The sequence below is a fragment of the Chaetomium globosum genome, genomic scaffold (assembly GCF_000143365.1).
Source record: "Chaetomium globosum CBS 148.51 scaffold_3 genomic scaffold, whole genome shotgun sequence".
NCBI lineage: Eukaryota > Fungi > Ascomycota > Sordariomycetes > Sordariales > Chaetomiaceae > Chaetomium > Chaetomium globosum.
This window is the reverse complement of record NT_165978.1, coordinates 2,217,074-2,229,637: the sequence shown is the minus strand read 5'-3', so window position 1 is coordinate 2,229,637 and position 12,564 is coordinate 2,217,074. Positions and strand designations below refer to the sequence as shown.

At 57.0% G+C, this 12,564-nt stretch overlaps 6 protein-coding genes across 6 annotated transcripts in view; 2 read left to right on the top strand and 4 right to left on the bottom strand.

Moving 5' to 3' along the window:
* Positions 1 to 926, top strand: part of CHGG_06014 (uncharacterized protein) — a gene marked incomplete at both ends in the record, with an annotated part of 2,002 nt that extends 1,076 nt beyond the window's left edge. The window contains one exon of the mRNA XM_001222108.1: positions 119 to 926. Within this exon, the coding sequence (XP_001222109.1) occupies positions 119 to 926 (808 nt within the window). The remainder of the gene's footprint in view (positions 1 to 118) is intronic.
* Positions 927 to 1,084: 158 nt separating this feature from the next.
* Positions 1,085 to 2,866, bottom strand: CHGG_06013 (uncharacterized protein; the record flags this gene model as incomplete). The annotated part of the gene is made up of 3 exons (XM_001222107.1): positions 1,085 to 1,538; positions 1,601 to 2,715; positions 2,774 to 2,866. 3 exons carry the CDS (start codon positions 2,864 to 2,866, stop codon positions 1,085 to 1,087), a joined length of 1,662 nt encoding a protein of 553 aa, XP_001222108.1.
* A 1,952-nt stretch (positions 2,867 to 4,818) lies between these two features.
* On the bottom strand, positions 4,819 to 5,271 carry CHGG_06012 (uncharacterized protein; the record flags this gene model as incomplete). The annotated part of the gene is made up of 2 exons (XM_001222106.1): positions 4,819 to 5,159; positions 5,241 to 5,271. 2 exons carry the CDS (start codon positions 5,269 to 5,271, stop codon positions 4,819 to 4,821), a joined length of 372 nt encoding a protein of 123 aa, XP_001222107.1.
* A 583-nt stretch (positions 5,272 to 5,854) lies between these two features.
* On the bottom strand, positions 5,855 to 6,478 carry CHGG_06011 (uncharacterized protein; the record flags this gene model as incomplete). The annotated part of the gene is made up of 1 exon (XM_001222105.1): positions 5,855 to 6,478. The coding sequence occupies one exon, from the start codon at positions 6,476 to 6,478 to the stop codon at positions 5,855 to 5,857; it is 624 nt and encodes a 207-aa protein (XP_001222106.1).
* A 2,011-nt stretch (positions 6,479 to 8,489) lies between these two features.
* Positions 8,490 to 10,956, top strand: CHGG_06010 (uncharacterized protein; the record flags this gene model as incomplete). Its single annotated transcript, XM_001222104.1, has 6 exons — positions 8,490 to 8,655; positions 8,722 to 8,778; positions 8,905 to 9,158; positions 9,292 to 9,417; positions 9,689 to 9,767; positions 9,824 to 10,956. The coding sequence occupies 6 exons, from the start codon at positions 8,490 to 8,492 to the stop codon at positions 10,954 to 10,956; spliced, it is 1,815 nt and encodes a 604-aa protein (XP_001222105.1).
* A 98-nt stretch (positions 10,957 to 11,054) lies between these two features.
* The window catches only part of CHGG_06009 (uncharacterized protein), a gene marked incomplete at both ends in the record, with an annotated part of 7,069 nt that continues 5,559 nt past the window's right edge, over positions 11,055 to 12,564 (bottom strand). Inside the window, one exon of the mRNA XM_001222103.1 lies at positions 11,055 to 12,298. Within this exon, the coding sequence (XP_001222104.1) occupies positions 11,055 to 12,298 (1,244 nt within the window). The remainder of the gene's footprint in view (positions 12,299 to 12,564) is intronic.

Genomic DNA, 12,564 nt, shown 5'->3' with positions numbered 1-12,564 from the left:
ATGGGTATTGGTCCGAGGAGGGGAGGTGGGGGTTCAGGGCGGTGGAGGGCAAGGCGAGTTTGTGGAGGGATGGGGAGCTGGGGGATGTGGTGAGGTTTAGATTTTGACCCATGTGCAGAAGCCGTGGAGTGTTGGGGCAGCACTTCTTTTTGTGCTTCACCGAGGGAAGCATTTTCCAGAGCCCACCCGTTCACGCCGCTGTCACTGCCCGATGGCGGATGCCGCTGGGAAGGGTGAGGCACTCGTACATCTTCCGGGCCAAGGGCGGCGAGACGAAGAAGATTGCCGACGTGCTGGTGAAGAAGGCGGCCGCGGGGACGGCACTCGCCACGTCGGTCATCATGCAGGGGCCGTACGGCGAGAACATTGCCGAGGGCCTGACGCAGGACGTCAACGTGCTCTGCGTCGCCGGCGGCACGGGCATTACCTACGTCCTCCCGGTCCTGTTGCGCTTGGTCCGCGAGAAGCCGGCGCCGGGCCGGAAGTTGGAGCTGGTATGGGCCGTCAAGAGGAGGCAGGACCTGGAATGGGTCGAGCCCGAGATGGAGGAGCTGCGCAGGCTGGGCGCTGCCCACGACCTGCGGATCCGGACCTTTGTCACGTCGGAGCCGCTCACTGTGACGTCCAAGGAGGTCAGGGTGACGGACGACAAGGGGCGGACCGAATCGGACGACGACATCGAGTCGGCCCAGGACACGCCATCAACGCGGAGTGGGACCGACCACAGACCCGATGTTGCCGCCGCGGTGAGCGACTTTGTTGCCGGCGTGGCCCACGGCCAGACACGGGTGTTTGGTAGCGGGCCGGTAGGCATGGTCGTGGAGATGAGGGCGGCCGTCGCCAAGTGCAACTCGGGCGGTAAGGTCTGGAAGGGAGAGGAGCGGTTTGACGTGCGTCTCGTTTGCGATGATCGGTTAGAATGGTAGATACCCCTTATTTATGAACTTATGTTTCGTTTACACAAGTTCCAAACATGCCATCAAGATACTCGCATATGTGTTCAATTATCCCCACCACACATATCCCAACATAATCATCAAAGATCCTCCTCATCGGATGCATCTGCTACTCGGTTAGTACCCATTCACACACGACAGCATTTCCCTCCCCTACAATGCTCGTCCTTCCACTCCCTCAACCACGCCTTCACAAACCGGACCTCCTGCTCCTGCGCATCCGCCACCGGCTTCGGCGGCAAGCCCGGCCTCGTCTCGTTCGGAAACAAGCCATTCTCATCCCAGTGGTGCACACCATTCTCGATCAAAATAAACGGCTCGCTGACGGTGCTCTCGCGCTCGGCCAGGCCGATGCGGTGCGGCGAGGCGTACCGCCACGGGTCGCGCTCGCCGTCGACGTGCGCCAGGCGCGGGTAGCTGATGTGCACGCCGCCGTGCTTGTTGATGCGCTCGATCTGCGGTGGGGAGGTGATGTTGAAGGCTTCGCGGCAGATGATGGAGGTGAAGGGGAGGTCGATAAGCCGCGAGATCAGTGGGAGTTGGTCTGCGGGCACGCCGGAACCGGTTTGGAAGTAGCCCCATCTGCAGGCTGGTTAGAAGGGGGTCGGGGTGGTCGTGCAGGGCATTGGGGGACTGAAACTTACTCGAAACAGTATTGGTACGCCCATAACCGCCAGTCCTGCTTGAGGTCGTCCTGCTGGTAGTAGGTCGAGTTATAGCTAGTGAAGCACGCGTCTTGGGAGGGTTTGCCGGACTGGACACAGTTCTGGATCGCCGTGACGTTGACGTAGCCGATGTAGTTGAGGAGCTGGTTGGTGAGAGTGTCTGCCTCCTCCCCGTAGCCACCCACTTCGATGAGCTCCCGGGCCTCGGACTCGAGGGTGGTAAGCTCCGGGTAGAGGTTTGTCGTGGCGGTCAAGTTGTTGCAGTAGTAACCGTACCCAGTGTCGTTCAGTGCAGGGTCCCAGTTAAGGCCCTGCAGACCGGAGATGCCGTACGAGATGGTGAAGGCGAAATCGTCGTCACGGGTGACATTTCCCAGCCCAAAGGCGGTCTTTAGGCGCTGCACGTACTCTGTATCGGTCGTCCCGAGGAGGATGTTGTCGACCACGTGTGTCAACTTCTGCGTGGCAAGAATGCAGTCATGAGGCGAGTAGATGCGAGCTGCCTCGTAGTACTGCCAGTAGTCGTAGATAGCCTCGGGAACGCCGGACGACGAGATGGCGCCCCAGTAGACGTCCGGATACAGTTTCCGCAGGAAGGCGACAAATGCACCAGCATACGAACCCCCGTAGGCGATGTACGGGTTCTTGGCCGAGGTCAAGTCCAGATGCTCCAGCCCCTCGAACACGACGTGCTCGGCAAAGAAGGCCATGTCGGCCAGCGCCTGGTCCGTCGTCAGGAAGCGGAGGTTCTCGGTGCTGAAGTCGGGGGTGGGAAAGCTCTCCCCGTAGTAGCGATGCTCCAGGATGACGCCTAGCCCATGAGTGGCCTGAGCCAGCTTGGCGACGATGCCCTTTTGAAGGAAGGGAAGCCGACCTGCGCCGTTGGTTTCACCGCCCTGCAGAACGATGACCGGGCCACCCTTCTTGTAATGGCTGGCGTCGAACCAGTACCTTAGGGGGAAGGTCTCGTTCGAGTGCGGCTCATAGAGGGTGTCATTGTGGAAGTGGTCGACCGGCACCTTCAGGGTGCGCGCCGGGTATAGGTCCTGGAGGTCTTTCTTGACAAGAACAGATTCTTCGCCACGACGGTCCAACTATGTGAGGTCAGGAACGTGGTGGTAGTTTAGGTCATTCATGGATCGAATATCCTACCTGCTTCATAGAAGTCCGTATCCCTCCGTCGAGCCCAGCCACGAATTGGGTAAGGCACGCGGCGCCGACCGCAATTGTGCGAAGCATTCCCATTTTGATGATGGCCCCGGGCGATAATGGTGCCAGCTGGGGATGAAGGAAAAGGGGCACTCACCTCAGTGACCCCACGGCGCGCGACGCGGGTCCTTTTGAGCTTGCCGATGTACCACTTCCAACCTCCAATCCCACCTACCTTTAGGTAGATATGTTCTTCCCGGGTTCCCGCTGCCAATTGATGTGTGATGGATTCGGGTTTCGCGACCCTCGGAGATGTATCGCCCAGCAAAAGGGGAAGGTATTGCGAACGCGGGGAAGTTGGGACTTGACAACTTCCTATTCCAGCCTCCTTTAGGCGGGAGGATCAGCGTCTCTGTCGGGTCCATGCATTGTGCGATTGATTTGATTGCCGAGCAAGCCGGGGTTGTTTGGTTGCCGAAGCGCCAAGTCGGCAAGGGTCTTGTGGGGTCGAGATGAAAGGTGGGAGAGAAGAAAGATATATTATCACGCCGGGCAGTCATTGTACCGTCCCTCTTTGTAGTCCCTTTCAATGTAACATATCCGGGTAGACGTTGATGTGGCCCCCCAGGGCAATACCTGGCTGGAGGAGGCTTGCAGAAACTTCAAAGACCCAGTAATGGTCAAGAACGAAACAATTCTTGTCCCGACCGAGACACCGTGACACGTAGAAGTAGGTGTCAACCTTTGAAGTTTTGGCAGAGATGCATGCATGGTATATGCGTTGGTGTCAGCTTTGCCTTAGAAGGGTGGATGGACCATCCTCTCTAACCCCCCAGCTCCAACCTTTTGAGTATTGACGTTTAATTTTTCTGACCCGGCCGGTCCACGCGCATCCCTTGAACGTCTTCTTACCCATCCCTTCAATTTTACTTCTCATCTCTTGACTCCACTCTGTATGTCAAGGCCACCGTCGATATAAGTCTCTCGTAGCTTGCACAATGGTAAAGAACCATCGACTGCACTCGGCAGCCTGTATGATTCCCGTCGACAACGCTTTCCAATCTAACTTCCTGAGAACGGGAATCCGGTTAAAAGACAACTCTGGGCTGGCGCCGCACGTTAAAAGCACCGCACCGAGCACAACCATCACAGTTCTCATGTTGATAGCTGGGCTGGCGTTGTCGGTAAACCAGACTTTGGTCCTGGTCTGGCCGTCAGTTTTGGAAATTCGGATGGGCGAGACGGTGACTAGCCTGGAAGCATATCCAAGACCGACCCTAGTGAGGGAGCTTAATGGGATATGATCGCCCGGTTGCATGTGTCTCGTCATCGTCGCTCCTGTTGATTTTATGATTCGGTTGCTGGTGCTGGCCCTGTAGATGCCGAATCCCGAGCCCCGTCGTGGCGAACTGGGAAATGATGCGAGTACTCATGGATTGTAGTGTTCTGTTTTTAGCCAGATGATGTAACGCATCCAGTAATTCTTGCAAGTAAAAGTTGGCTGTTGTAGAGCATCCGGTGCTCAAACAAAATGGGAGAGGATGTTTGGAGTGAAGTCTGTCATTTCAGAATGGCTGAGACCCATTTAAGGCACGGAGTACGAAGTACATGTACAAGGGCGGAGCAACGTTTCACCGCCCTCGCTTCTCACGAATGAGCGCCATCAACACGCCAGCGATGCCATATGGCTCAATTTTCGTTATGAACATATGATCTGGTCAAAATCGCAGATGCAAAAAGGATACTATACCCAGGAAATACCTCTTGATTTGCTACTTTTCGCCCGTGACGGATCAAGGAATCAAATGTTCTTGAAAAATATCTGCTCTGCGGCCTGCCTGTTCTCATTCTGTATACTTGCTTCTTCTCATTTTCCTCTTTTCCTCTCCTCTTTTGTGATTTGCTCTTCATATACAGGGGCATGCCAGCGGCGAAAGTGTAACCAGGTGCAAGTGTGCTCACAAACCAGACTCATGAATCATGACTCAAATGTTATGACCTAACCCCCGCATTCCCACTCCATCTCCCGAGTTATTCACCATCCTCACTCACAGTCTCGCCTCCCTCCCAGCCTTCGACTCCGACTCCCCCGACGGCGTGGCGCCCTCCGTCAAACTCCCCACAGCCGCCTCAACCCCTGAATCGTGCCCAGTCATGGTTCCCTCGCTGAGAACCGTTCCATCAACGTCGATAATTCTCGGATATCGAACCACAAACGGCTTGATCACGCCGATGGCTTCCAGCCTTGCCAGAGCTGTCCAGGCGGCCTCTAGCTGGTCCTTGGTGGGTCCATGACCACCTTTGGGACGCGTCTCGCCACTGTCGTCGCTGGGGTGGCTGGCCTCGGCTGCTGGGGGATTTGGTGTCTGGGGGTTGGAGTTTTCGTTGTCTGTAGGGTGGTTTAGAGAGCCTGATATCCCGTGGAGGTGGTTGGGCTGGGCCGCTGGGAACACGGTATCACCAAGCTTACCGGGGTTGTTTTCGGGGTGAGAAGATGACATGGTGGTTGTGTGCAGGTGTGTGTGAGCTATTTGATGATCAGTCGAAACTTGGGCGATGTGTGATTTAGATGAGTCCTTGGTAGCCGAAGAGAAGACGAGGGGAGGCAGCCTGAGTTTGCAGACTTGAGCGAATCAGATAGCGTTCCCAACAATAATCACCAATGCATGGATTTAGGCACCCAAGGGGTTGTTCTGCATTTGAATGGTTGAAGGCTCCGGAGCTGCCTTGGCACGCAGCTTCGGCCTGTGATGGAGAGAGAAACCCCCCTGAGCCCTCTTCCTCTGCAAGCGGGCCAATTCCCTGTTTTTGTGCTTAAACTGAGGCTCAAGTTGTGATGCAAATATGTTGTTTGTAAACGGCATAACACGAAGATCCGGGATTGAGGAACTGAGCAGCCTTAACAAGGGAAGGGGTAATGCTGACAAAGGAAGTAAGGAAAGAAGGGAGAAATGCCCCTCAAATGGGATGGACCTTGGCGATAACCCAAAATTTAAACACGCTACGGAGTAGGAGCTCAATACTATAGCGGTAGACTCTATCCCAAATAACTACACACAAAAGATGGAAGCCCAACTATCCACCTTAGACCTCACACTTGACGTCCGCCGCAAACTCGTGGCTCCCCAGGCTGCTGCCGTCGGTCGGCAGCTCGTTCAGCTCAGCGCACTTGGCCACCAGCTCGATGGTGGCGCATGCCTCCAGGGTGGCCGGGTCTGGCTCGCCGTAGACGAACTGTAGGGTGGTGAAGACTTGTTGGTAGTAAGGGATAACGGCGTCGCAGGCGACATAGGTACCCTCACCAAGGCCGTTGACGAGGGTGCCCTGCTCGCCGACAAAGTTGGGAGTGCCGTAGCCGACGCTGATGTCGAGGATGCGGTGGGCCTCATCCGCCGGCTGCACCGTCAAGCTGAAAGGGATCGAGGCGGGGCTGCCGCCGTCGGTGACGATGCTGCTGGTGCCGCTCTCCGCCGTGCCGTTCTGGTAAAAGAGCCGGGCGCTCGTGCTCGAAAGGACCGCCGCGTTTTGGCCCGCGCCCGTGTGCGCTGTGGAGACGAAGAGGCCCTCGACCGACTGCGCGAGCTCGCTGTTGCCGCCGGTGACGTGCGCGTAGAGGTTGAAGCCCTTCGACGTCGAGTCTGTCCTCGCTTGGGTGGGCAGGGCGGAGGCCGCCGCCGCAAGGGTAAGAGCCGGAATGGCGAAGCGCATGACGGCGGATTTAGGGTTCGGGTGTTTGGGCTTTTAGGTTTTAGGTTTATTGTTGGATGATGGCTGGATGTGTTTGAGTGAAGAAGGGTGAGTGTGTTAAAGATCGGGGACGACATGGACCTTTAACCTCCACATTGCCGATCCACTCCTTTCTCGATTTAACGTCAACATTTGGTGGGTTCCCATTTCCGGGTTTCCATTTCCCGCCGCACCGACAGCAGAGAAGGCCGGTTTGGCGTGGCTGGGGAGAATCCGGGTAAGTCGATGTTGCATCGGTTCGTATTGTCGGTCTCCTATCATGCATTAGCACCCTCGCTCCGGCTCTCTGGTCGCAAGGGGCGAACCTCGATCTCGTATCGTTGGAAGCATGATCGCCGTTTATTTGGGTTCTTACTAAGGCCTCGCCACATATGGCAAGAATGTCAAAAGAGTCAATCAACCAATGGCACCTTGCATGCCGATGTGCATCTACGTCTGTCCATTCCATGCTACCTCGGACCTGCATCAAACTATGCGAGGAGGCTGAGGTCCTGTATAACGTAGTATCAACAGAATACGAAATCGATATTATGATACCGGTGACTGGGTAGACGTGATGATGTGCGAGGCGGATCCATTGTCGCCTCAGTTCTGTCAGCCATGAGAAAGGATACAACCTTCGAATCCCAAGGAATAAAAGGGGGTGGAAGGTGAAAAGCGGTTAGAGCCAATGGAAGGTTCCTGACTGTTTCTCTTCCACCTTGTTGTATTGTTGATAAAACTTGGGATAGTTGCTTCTAATACCATCCTCTTTGTCCTGCCCCTTCAATAACTATGAACATATACATGCGCTATTCGTTTTCTGTCCCCGCAAACTTGGAGATCCAGCCACGATTCGGCCGATGAGTGGCTTGGGAGAAGTTGACGGTAATGGCACCAAATAAGTCGACTATACAACGGCTCATGATTGGGACTCCTATATACACAGGTACTTGGTGTACCTCCGACGTTCCTCTGTCTCCCTGGGGACATGTTGACGCGGTGGTAGTGGGATATATGAGCATACCGTCCCGACAGCTCTCCCAATGGGAGCCGGTTTCCGTTTTGAGAGCTGTGATAGAACAGTACCGGTTCTTGGAGAATCTGCTATAACCAACCAGTGATCAGCTTGCATGCTCATCACAGAACCCATGCAGTCGACAGCTTGATCTGAGCCGCGTTTACTGGTGGTCGTGATGTTCTGTCGTCGCCGTCGAAATTAACACCAATTCACTTGGATACCCAAACCTCAGACTTTTCAGATTAAAAGATGATGTTCCCAGACCTTACCCCGAGGCATCCTCATGTCTCCGTGACGCGATCTCACTTGTTATCCCGGTTCGGTCTCCATTTCCTGACTACGATGCGACAGTCCCATGCTTCGGTTCACGCCTATCGGCACTTGACATGGGATCGGCCTGGCACCATCACACCACTGAAGACAACGTCGGGCATGGATTCGTTGGTACCAAACCCCACCACCAAAACACATTAACGAAAGCGAGCGGCCATTGCGCTGGCTCCCTCTGGCCAAAAAAAAAAGCCGAACTCGAAAGGGGAGCAACCAAGAAAAGCAAAAGGGATAAAGGAAGCTGGGAAAAATGAATTAGGTAGTGAAAAGTCAGCTTTGGGTTTCCGAATGGCTTTCTTTCGTTCATCTAGTCCAAAGTATCCTTGGAGTTCGGCTTTTTGGCCCATCGGTGGACTGTGTAATAAGCGTGCCAAAACCGCAGTCCGAGGTTTGGGGTTTGGGGATGAGTGATTCATTCGTGCTCATTGGGCGACAGAATATTCACCGAAGATCATGTCAGCGACGGCATGTGAGGGGCGCTTAGGCACCCATTCTGGGAAAAACGGTGCGGTCCTTAAGATGTGAGGGGTAATATATTAGTACAAAAGGAAGAGAACCACACGCTGAGGGCGTTTAGACATCAATGTCAACTCATCCACCACCCGTGCAAGAACCTGAACCGACCCCAGTGCCCGCAACACCATGTGTGGAATAGCCGTGAGCATTGCGCTGGACCGGCGCCAGCGCCAACCATGCACGCCGGAAACCCGCGCCGAACTCGAGACCAAGCTCAGTGACAGCCTTGACCTGATCGCACACCGTGGCCCCGACGCAAAGGGCATCTGGATCAACGAGGATGCCTCCGTTGGTACATACTAAACCTCCATCTCACCCCCCGACCAACAGAGTACCAACTAACAACCCTCCTCACCAGGCCTCGGACACAACCGCCTGTCCATCAACGACCTCTCCCCCGCCGGCAACCAACCCCGTACGCAACGCCCCATCACCCAGTGCCCATCCCCCAATGCACACACCCTCCCCACTCCACCAAACCCCCAACCCTCCCACTACTTGACCCCTCTCAAACAAACAAACCTCTAACCCCACCCCCCAGACCACTCCCCCAGCAACAACATCCACGCCGTCATCAACGGCGAGATCTACGACCCCTGCAACACCCTGCGCAGCACGCTCTCCACCCAGCACGGTTACGCCTTCCACTCCCACACCGACACGGAACTCGTCCTCGCCCTATACCTCGCCCACGGCTCGCCCGCCTTCCTCACCCACCTACGCGGCGAGTTCTCGCTGGTCCTCTACGACGCGCGCGGGCCGGGCCCGGGAAAAGTCGTGCTGGCGCGCGACCGGGTTTGGGATTAAGCCGCTGTTTTGGACGGTTTGGGAGGGGAGGTTGCTGGTGGCGGCGGAGGCGAAGGCGTTTTTGGGTATGGGCTGGCGGCCGAGGTGGGATGGGGAGGCGATTGTGAGCGGGGCGTGGCAGGTCGGGGAAAGGACGTTGTTTGAGGGGGTGAGGAAGGTGGTGCCGGGGGGGTGGGTGGAGGTGGAGGTTGGGGGTGGGGGGAAGATGGTGAAGGGGGTGTATTGGGATTTGGGGTATCCGGATAAGGTGAGTGCAGGTGTTCGTTCTTTTGTGCGGTGTGTTGATGTTGGGAAAGCGGCCGCGGTGGTGGTGATCACTGACGTCTGGGTGATGTAGCGGGTGCCGGAGACGAGGTCGGTCGAGGAGATGGTGCTGGGCGTGAGGGAGCGGTTGACTGAGGCGGTTCGACTGCGGTTGAGGGCGGATGTGCCGATTGGGATCTACTTGTCGGGAGGGATCGATTCGTCGCTGCTAGCGGGCATTGTGACGCATCTTGTGCGGGACGAGGGGATCCAAGGTGGGCAATCAGGACGCCACCAGCCGCATTGCCTGCTTCAGCATCGAGTTTCCGGACTCACAGGCTCACAACGAGTCGGGTATGTAACCGCGAGTTCCCCTGCTAGGAGCCGCCAACGCTGACTGATGAGAATAGACATCGCCGAGAGGACGGCCAACTGGCTGGGTGTTCAGATCCTCAAGCAGCGCATGGACGAGGCCGCGCTGGCCGAGAACTTTGCCGACGCAGCCTACCACAGCGAGCACCACAACATGGACCTCAACTCGGTGGGCAAGTTCTGCCTCTCGAAACTCCCGCGCGAGCATGGCTTCAAGGTCGTTCTCACGGGCGAGGGCTCCGACGAGCACTTCGCCGGCTACTCCTTCTTCATCCCCGACATGCTGCGCGAGCCCGACCTCGCCATGCCCGAGTCGGTTCTGGCCAGCGACCCCGAGCTGCGCGCCGATCTGCACCACAGGACGGAGCAGACCATCGAGGCGGGGGTGCGCCTCGCGCAGACGGGCACAGCCCAACGCGCGGGCGACCCGGAGGCATCTCATGCACTCAATGGCGTCAAGATCCTGAGCTGGACCCAAGCATGGCAATCACCGCTCAACGTCGTCGCGCCGCAATTCCGCGAACGATGGGCCGACCCCAATGGCCAGCTGGCAAAAGCCAAGGAGATACCAACCTCGGCAAAGGAAAAGATCAGGACGGCGTGGCACCCGCTGCACTCAGCACAATACCTATGGACCAAGACGCTGCTGGCCAACAACCTGCTAACCTGTCTCGGGGACCGCACCGAGATGGCGCACAGCATCGAGGCGCGGCCGCCGTTCCTGGACCACGAGCTGTCCGAGTACGTCAACGGGCTCCCGCCAAGCGTCAAGCTGGCGTACACGCCCGCGGCGGCGGCGGCGGCCCAGAAGTCGGGCACGCCCTGGGACGCCCGCGGGATTATCACCAGCTCCTTCACGGAGAAATGGATCCTCCGCGAGGCGGGCAAGCCCTACATCACGCAGGAGCTGTACGAGCGGAGGAAGCAACCGTACTTGGCCCCGAGCAAGTGGCCCAGGGATGGGCCAATGCATAGGAAAATGCGGGAGATCTGTACGCAGAAAGCGGTGGAGAAGCTCGGGTTCGTGGACTGGGAGGTTGTGAAGAAGGCGTTGGACACTGGGTTCGGCGACGACGCGGACAACATGGCATTTAGAGTTTTGGTTGTTGTCGGGGGTTGGGTGTCGATCGGGGAGAGGTTTGGCGTCCAACGGGCGGAGTTAGATGGTTGAGGGAGCGCATCGGGGGTATCCTAGAAAGGAGACCAAATTATACTCGAAATATCTCAGAACGAGTGTATTACATGAACCGAGTAAAAGACGATCAGGTACTACCAGACCATGCCATGACTCCGCGTCCCCGCGCTGGGATCACCCCTCTTCTTCCGTCGCCGGACCGAGTTCCCACGGAACAGGTCCTTCAGGCCCATGATGCCCATACCAAACAACGACGCAATGAGAATGACCGCAATACTCAAATTGACGATGACCGGGAACCACAAAGATGCATCCATAAAACTGTTCCACGCCCCAGTGATTGCAAAGTCTTCTCCCTTGACCTCCATGACAGCCAGGCTGACCTGCATCGAGTTGAGCACGACCGAGCAGACGGCGAAGACGGTGATGATGGGGGCGAGGGTGTGTTCGAGAAACGAGCCCCATTGGGGGTAGATGTGGAAGTAGGCCAGGCTGAACTTAAACAGCATGGCGGCGCGGTTGATGCGCGTGAGGCGGAGCTCGCCGTAGTGGTAGCGGCGGTTGACGTGGGCGTCGCCGACCCGTGCGAACGGCTCAATGAACTCGCACCACTCCTCGTACGTTGGCAACTCGCCGTTCCCCTTAGCCGGGATCAGGCGCAGCTCGCAGGCTTCGTGGAAATCAATCTCGTATTGGATCAGCATGTAATAGCTGCGGATAAAGCCGAGACAGGCGCCATAGAGTTCCTTATTGGCGTTTTCGAGGTAGACCCAGAAGGCTTGCGAGTAGAAGTAAGCCGGAATGGGCTTGATGAAGATGAGCTCGTAGTACCAAACTAAGTGCAGACCAGGGTTTTCCGACACCTTGATCTCGCGCGCGTGTGACTTTTGGTGGTGTAATGGCATGATGTGGGTGTACGAGGGCGTCTGCACGAAGATGTACCGCATCCACGGTAATAGCTCATCCAACCCCTTGGTGCTGTGGCATTTCTCAAGATAGTCGAGGAGGGGGTCCTTGTTGGCATCAACATTGTGCCCGTGTTTCTTGTCGAGCCGTATGCGAGGCTGCCCGGGTAGGTATTGTTTCCTCTCCGGCTTTGCTTTTAGGATCTTTCTTGTTTGCTTTTCCGAGACCTCAATCGACGCGTACTCGAGGTCGTCATTGAACTCCAACGCTAAGCGGTCGAACGGCGTGAATGTATCGTACGACTTGTTGACACCGGGAGTCGATGGGTCGGACTGCGTAGTCGCCGACTCGTTCACCACGGAAGTGGGCGGCTCGTGCGCCATGGCTTCTGCTGCTGGCGGGTGCGCGGTTGCGCGGTTGCGTTGCCGGGTTTCGATCTCGACCGACGAGAGTGGAGGGCGAAGAGCTGCTGCTGCAGTGTCGGATCAAGGCCGTGAGTCCTGCGAGCTGCTTTTACGGTGTCCTCTGCTCGCCGCTGATTGAGGGGGATTCGCAAGAAGCCCGGCTTGGGGCGAGCCCATCATTTTGAATCAGCTGGACGCCGTTGGCAGCACAAGACGGCGGCACGGGAACCCGCGAGGCTTGGACGGCCCCATGTCGAGGCCTACCTTGGCGCCAATCCACGACGGAATCGGGCCACTCCCGGGGCGCGATCACACCCTCCGGCGATGCGCCACA